Source organism: Oryzias latipes, chromosome 5 (assembly GCF_002234675.1).
Source record: "Oryzias latipes chromosome 5, ASM223467v1".
Taxonomy (NCBI): Eukaryota; Metazoa; Chordata; class Actinopteri; order Beloniformes; family Adrianichthyidae; genus Oryzias; species Oryzias latipes.
The window spans coordinates 8,850,380-8,857,821 of record NC_019863.2 but is presented as its reverse complement, the minus strand read 5'-3'; the positions used below and the strand labels follow the sequence as shown (position 1 = coordinate 8,857,821).

Here is a 7,442-nt window from a genome sequence, read left to right as displayed (position 1 = left end):
AAAACCAAGACAGACCCAGATGCTGGAACCCTGAAGGAAACAGAGGAGAGTGCAAAGGTAAGTTACAAGATTTATTTTCCTGGATGCTGATCCAATGACAAATATGGTGACAGAGTTCAGATGAGTGGTAAGATGAGGAGTGGGAATCTTAGCTTGGAGTCGTGGCTTGGCAGGAGGGTTTTTGCAGTGGCCTTGCTGGAGGTCTTGGCGTGAACAGGTGGTTTGGCCCTGTTGGAGGTGATGCTGGACCAAGGGCACTGCCTAATCAAGTTCCTGCGATGGAAACAGAGGTGGTGAGTACCCAAGGGAGGCCTTGAAGGGAGACACCCCGGTGGCAGAAGACGGGTGAGTATTCTGGGCATACTCGACCCACACCAGGTACTTAGACCAGTCTGCATTGTTCTGAGCCACCAGACATCGGAGGGCCGCTTCCAGCTCTTGATTGGCCCTCTCCGCTTGGTCGTTGGATTGAGGATGGTACCCGGAAGTGAGGCTGGCAGTGGTTCCTAAGGTGGAGCAGATGCCTTCCAAACCTGAGAGATGAACTGTGGGCTGCGGTCAGATACAATGTCCGAGGGAATGCCATGCTGACGGAAAACATGGTTGACCAGGATGTCAGCGGTCTCAGTAGGTGTAGGTAGCTGGGGAAGGGGAATAAATTGAGCAGATTTTAAAAAATTATCAATAATAGTGAAGATAACGGTATTGCCATGAGAGGGAGGAAGTGTGGTCACGAAATCAACGGCGATGTGGGACCAAGGATGACCAAGAGTGGGCAAAGGGTGCAGATGACCAGCGGGGGGAGAGTTGGACGTCTTGTAGCGTGCACAGGTGGGACAGGCAGCTACGCACACGCACATCCTTCTCCATAGGGGGCCAGGAAAAATGTTTTTGAGAAGGTTGAGAGTTCTACGTACCCCACCATGGCAGGAGATGCGGGACATGTAACCCCAGGTGAGGACGTCTGATCTTAGGGAAGATGGCACATGGTTTGTTCCTTATGGAGGGGACAATATAGGAAACATACAGAGCCCGTGTCTTTACATGGAAAATAAAAAATATATCTCGTTCACACAAATGATTATCTTGCTCCCACAAATTAATATCTTGTTCTCACAGATTATTATTCCTCTCCCACGAAATAATATTCCGTTCCCACGAGATACTATTTCGTTCCCTCAAAAGAAGTAATTAGTGCGAACGAAATAATTATTCACGTCATAAGTCATTCATAAACACGGATATGCTCTCCGTCCTGCCGCAAAAGCCGCTATCAGTGGTAACTTCCGTGTCTCTGTGACCCACATTCGTTCAAGAAAGGAAAAAGAAAAACAAGAATGATCAATTTATTATTGTCTCAATGAATGTAAGAAAAATATCATGAGATTGAATATGTCCAAGCTTTGTGCTTCGCCATACCGCAGCGATTCTCTGGACTCCGCCGCAGAGCTCTTTTGCTTGTCATGCCGGCATTCGGGCAGCTGGCTGGCCGTCTACTGGCCAGCCAGCTTTGGTATGGGATATTGTAGTTTAGGGTTGAATTGGAAAAATAATATACAGGACTTGTGTTTTATTAACATACTCTTTAGCAGTCACTTAACATCCGAAGGCTACATACTACGTATCCCATCATGCATCATCTGTGTTTATGAATGACTTGTGACGTGAATAATTATTTCATTTACATCAATTAATTATTTCCAGGGAAAGAAATAGCATCTCGTGGAAACGGATAATATTTCGTGGGAACGGAATATTAATTTTTGGGAACAAGATAATAATTTGTGGGAACGAGATATATTTTATTTTTCCCATGTCAGGACACGGGTTCCGTAGAAATACAAAAGTACCCATTTGATGCACAATAATGAAGTCTACCATAAAATATTCACAAAGATTTGGATGATAGCCTGTATTATTTATTTACTTTCAAAAGAATATTACATTTGTGAAATTTAATAACAATATTCAATTGAATGTTAAAATAAATTGCAATAAGTCAAAATTTTAAAAGATATACCTACTTTGGAATTTTGAAATGTTATTGGCGTCTAGTTTTAAGTTTTTGTCATGTAACATGTATAGGGATTCAATGATTGACTTTCCCCACAATTCAATTTAACCATCGATTTTTAGGTCACAGTTTTCTTTCAGTTCAATAAAATATTTATATATTACAAAAGAACAACAAAAAACTATAAGATCGGAAAATTCCTTTCTTTTTATTTGCTATGAAACAAGTAACAATGAGGAAAAACCTTTCAGTTGGCTTATACTAAGCCTAATGTAATGTAATAAAACAATATTAACTATGGTAAATTCAGCACGATGTGTTTGACACTTTCAATGTGAACTTACTGGTATGGGGATGCAGCGATTCACTTTCCTGACTTTTCTGATTCACTTTTTTTGGTTCAATATAATGAAAGATACAGTAAATTGTGGCATTTTTAGTATTAAGAACTCATTTGTTGTCCATACTTGTTTGATCCTGATTTGACTTTAGAAAACACAATATTTGGATTAAAATCTTTAAAAGCAAATTTATTTATAACAGTTGTCTATGTTTTCTTTGTATTTATTTCAGCCATGATCTGAAAACTTTGTGTTAATCGAAAACTTGTACTTTAAAAGCTTTTTAAACCTATTTTTAGACACAGAAACGGAGAAAAAATAATTAAAAATGAAGAATAAGTTAAATAAATATTATCGAACAGCATTTTGTCAGAACATAATATAAAACCTTTTCAAATACAACCAATGATCAATGAAAGGGTTAATTCAACCCTGTGCTAATCCAAAATAATAACAATGCTTCAAGAAGCTAGGGGAAATTAATTTTTTTCTTATGTCAATGCTAATATCACACTTTTATAATTTCTTTGTATGTTTACTTACATAAGTCAGTGATAAAATATTTGACAAATACCATATCCCCTAATGTCTCTATATGTATTTAATCTGACCTGTACATTTTTTTTTTCTAAATCTACTCATACGCTTAAGAATGTCACTAACATTATGGGCACATGCTCATTTTTACAGTTTAAGACGTTTCAGGAGACTTTTCAGCTCGGAGCATTGGTGCAACGTTTTTATGGGAGACAGTGATGCAACTCCGCCATCTAGCGTCCAAGTGAAACATTAACAACGTAATACGTCACTTCCTGTTTAAACATGGCAGCGCCCTGACAAATGTCACATTACATCTTCTGCTAAAACAAATCACGAGAAAACATGTTCTTTTTTTTTTAGTGTCGCATATACCAAGGCACCATCAGACCTCAGGCGACATCTGCAATTTTTTCTCCTACATTGCTTCACGTCCTTGAAGGTAAAATTTAACGCGGGTCCTATTGTATTCTAAAGGTTAGCCGTCGTTGGTTAGCCACTGACGTTATGTCTAAGTAACAGAAGCGTTGGATTCGCTGCCGCGATTTTTGTTCTACAAGTACTGATTTAATATATAATTATTTGTATTTTGCAGGGGACCTTCGGCAGACACCATGGTGCATTTATGTGAGTATTGTTTGCCGTACTTACATCTTGATGTAATGAGGATTTGGAAAGGCTAGTTTAATTTGCAATAATATTACAATTCTTGGAAACAAATTTGCTGTTGAGGTTTAAATGTCATGGGAACATCATATGCGTATATATATATATATATATATATATATATATATATATATATATATATATATATATAAAACTGTTTGCTAAAATATTCACTCACCATGTATATAATTATAAATTAATTTCCAGTGTGGTGCTGTGATTGGATGTCACCTGTGCAAAAAGTCTATTGATGAAATATCCATTATGACACAGAATATTCTAGGTTCAGCTGTCAGTCCTTTAAAAACAAAGTGGCAGGGGATGGAAACTATGCCAATTATGCCGATTAGCGTTGGATGTTAAAGTCCCACTCCAATCGTTTCATCTATTTTAAAAGGCTTCTCAGTGGTCGTGCGGTCATGATTTTGCCGTTTATAGGCAAAATAAATAAATAAATACATTAAAAAAAACAATTGTTTTCTGGGCACAATTTCTGCCAAGCAGCAGTAGTTAATTAGAAAGTGACCTTTGAGTTGTGAGCGTGCTCATTTGCACAGAGCAACACCGCTTCCCCTTACCCTTCTTATCATTTTGGTGAAACAAAAATGGCGAGCAGAATCTGAGCCATCCAGCTGTACAGTCTTGAGCCAAAAGCCAGCCTGGATGAAGAAGACGTTGATGGATCTATTTGTCTGCGAGTGGATGCATAAAAATGGAGCGGCGCAGGGACCTTGTGGCCCACCCATTGTATTTTTACATGACAATTACAACTTTTTTCCATCTGCATTTTTTCATCTGTTTCTGATTCATTATGATTTGAAGAAATAAATACTCTGAAACGTAATTTTAAACTTAATTTTGCTTATGTATGTCTGATATCAACAGAGAAACCCCACAAGAACGTAAAAAAAACCACGATTTTCATCAAAGGGAGTTTTTAAGGTCATAAGGTTGCCAATTTTGCATACCGTCCATGACGACAGAGCTCCAAACTCTTAGTTTCTAAATGTTAGCTCAAGAACAGTGTTTAGGGAGTTTTATAGATGGGTTTCCATGCTTGAAAGGCTGCATCTGAGCCAATCACTGAAAGCAATGCAAAGCTGCAGTTGCAATAGTGTAGAGCACACCGTCGCCGGACTCTAAAGCTTTGTTCCTAGTCTTAGTCCTGATATACCTCTGCCTGGGAATTTTCCTCTTACCAAACATACAAATAATTCAAATGACTGCGGTTCATTTCTGTAAAGCTGCCATCAAACAAAAGATGTTTGTGTGAATGTTTGTCATAATCAATCTGTCCTTTTAGCTGCCATGAAAATGTTTGTTTTATGTTCTTTGTGTTCATCCTCTTACTGTTGGATAAAAGTGAGACCATGAGATGAGAACCATAGAATCGAATTTTTTTCTAACTCTGCTAATTCTGTTCATTTCTTTTTGCAGCATCGCTTCTCCTCAAGAAATATCACGGGGGTTACGTTGTCATCCGACTGGCCCTTGCAGGACATAAACAAGCTAACAGACCTTTTTATCGCATCGTAGCCGCTTACAACAAACGAGCTAGAGACAACAAATACTTAGAGCAGCTGGGTACCTACGACCCCCTACCCAACATCTACAACGAGAAGCTTGTCAGCTTCAACTTCGACCGGATCAAGTACTGGATTGGTTGTGGAGCACATCCAACAAAACCAGTGGCCAAACTTTTGGGTGTGTTTTAAAAATGCCACATAGCTAATTGTCAGAGAACTTTGATATTTCTCACCAATGCAGGTTCTTCAGAAAACAAGGAGAATGACAATAAATAACAAAAAAACACAGATATATCAAAAGATGTTAATTAATACATTTTCTTAGAAAGTAAGTAAAACATTATACATTTAAATGGCTCCTAATCATAAATAGATATGTTTGCACTTATACATACAGTACACACATGGCACAATCAGTGTATTGTCAAATAGTTTGATTAGTTACTTAGAAGGGAGTGGAAAGAAGTGAATGTATACATTTCTCAAATAAAAATTAGTCATGTGAAATAAAGACTTTTAAACTTAGTTTTCTTTCCTTTGCTATACAATAAACTAAATGTGTTATGTATTTCCTCTTTCCATTCCATTTCTTCTGGTTTGAGGGATCTAAAAAGACACAATGAAGTCGTGTTTAGTTTTTTCTTTAGAATATCTCATAGTGCAAGTTATTGATGAATGAAATCGACGCCAGAAAGTATCATTTTCGTATAAATGCTATTTTTGACTTAGATATTACCGTTTGCTATTATTGCAGCTCCCAATTTAGTTTGGTTGAAAATTGGGTTTTTATTTGAAAGCTTTTAAAAATAAAGTATTTTTGTTTCAGATTCAGATTTGTTACACATGAGCCTTTAATGGCAACAGATAATTCATATTTTCAATATAGGATGACATGTGAACTGTTTTTTTTTTTGTTCCGGTGTTCAGGATTGGCCGGCTTTTTTCCGCTGCACCCCATGACGATCACGGAGGCCGAGCGGCGAAGAGCCCAGGCAGAGCTGAGTGAAGCTGCAGGAGCAGGAGCAGAGGCTGAGAGGCAGACAGAGAAGCCCGCTGAAGTCTGACAGGTGAAGCTGAGGACTATGAAGAGATGCTGCTGATGCTTAGAGACAAAACAGCTTCTACAGTTTCTTTATGCTGATAAGACTTCAGTCTTTTTTATTGTAGCCTTTTAACCACAAGTTGGCTAAAAGAGCCACCAAATATGTTGAGGCGTTAAAAGTACAAATGCTTCTGGTTATTCTTTAAGTTCTTTGTAAAATATCAGAAAACATCAATAATTTGTTTTAAAAAAATTGACCAGTTTTGTTTAAAAGAAACTCCTTCAGTTCAAACACTTCAGTCATAGGTCTGCATAAATGATGAACTCACAGATTTTTGTTCATTTTTTTTCCTGTCTTTCATTCTTACAAATAAAAGGTTTCATTTAAAACACAAAGAAGTGGTTGTATGTGGTTCTGTAAGGAACGGGACCTTTGTAAACTGGAGACATGCCTGGATGCAAGTCATTTAATAAAAAGAAACTATCTAAAAAAAGGCTACTCAATATTTATTAGTTCTTAAAGCAAGATTGGGGTTACGCCATAGGTTTGATGGCCAACATGATGCACAGTTAGCAACACTTAAAACAATATTAAAATACATTAGTCTTCTATAGAAAAAGTTTTTTTTTTAACTATAATTGACTTTTTTTTTCCTTATGAAATATACCATCGTATGGTCATGAAAAACCTCGAAAGGTTTTGGAAATTGAAAAAACAATTTCTAGGTCCTTAAAAAGTTTGTGAAAAACAAAATCTGCAAAGTTTTGGAAAAGTCATGAACTTTCAATATTTTGGAGATTATTAAACTGGTAATGATGGTGTTGCTATGGAAGTGTATTGCATTCAATTAAAAAAAAATCTTATGATCTTTCTAAATTTTTCTTGCTCGTCACGATATCGTCAGTCTGTTCTTCCTATTTACTTTAACCATGAACATTACAGAGCAAAATGTTGGGAAGTATTTAATGTTGACCAGTATGAACTGTTCATTTATTTATTTTGTTTGTGAGTCAATCACAACGACAATATTGGGCACAAAGCAGCAAAGTCTGTGGGTGACCTGCTGGACGCACAACTACAACAGTTGTAGTCCTAAAAAGCATTAAAGCTCTCACTCAGATTTTTAGTTAGAATTTCTCAATCTTTCTCAAAATCATCATGAAATTTCCCCCATTAAAAAAGATGTGGAAGTTTTGTTTTTAATCTTCACTTTTTATGGTTTCAGGATCAAACATAAACATATTTGAATTGAAGTGTTCTCTACTGTTTCACCCCTGTGATCATGTTTAACTATCTATCCAATTCGTAGCTGCTC

The 7,442-nt window shown here is 36.9% G+C and overlaps 1 protein-coding gene across 1 annotated transcript; it reads left to right on the top strand.

The window, feature by feature from the left end:
• Window positions 1-3,156: 3,156 nt before the first annotated feature.
• Window positions 3,157-6,620, top strand: mrps16 (mitochondrial ribosomal protein S16). Its single transcript, XM_023954870.1, has 4 exons — window positions 3,157-3,334; window positions 3,488-3,519; window positions 4,996-5,262; window positions 6,012-6,620. Exons 2-4 carry the CDS (start codon window positions 3,507-3,509, stop codon window positions 6,146-6,148), a joined length of 417 nt encoding a protein of 138 aa, XP_023810638.1. The 5' UTR covers window positions 3,157-3,334; window positions 3,488-3,506; the 3' UTR covers window positions 6,149-6,620.
• Window positions 6,621-7,442: the final 822 nt, after the last annotated feature.

Bases quoted from the DNA above. Each gene is read 5' to 3' on its own strand.
- mrps16 (XM_023954870.1), top strand. The intron at 5,263-6,011 runs GTGTGTTTTAAA...TCCGGTGTTCAG, and splicing joins ACCAGTGGCCAAACTTTTGG to GATTGGCCGGCTTTTTTCCG.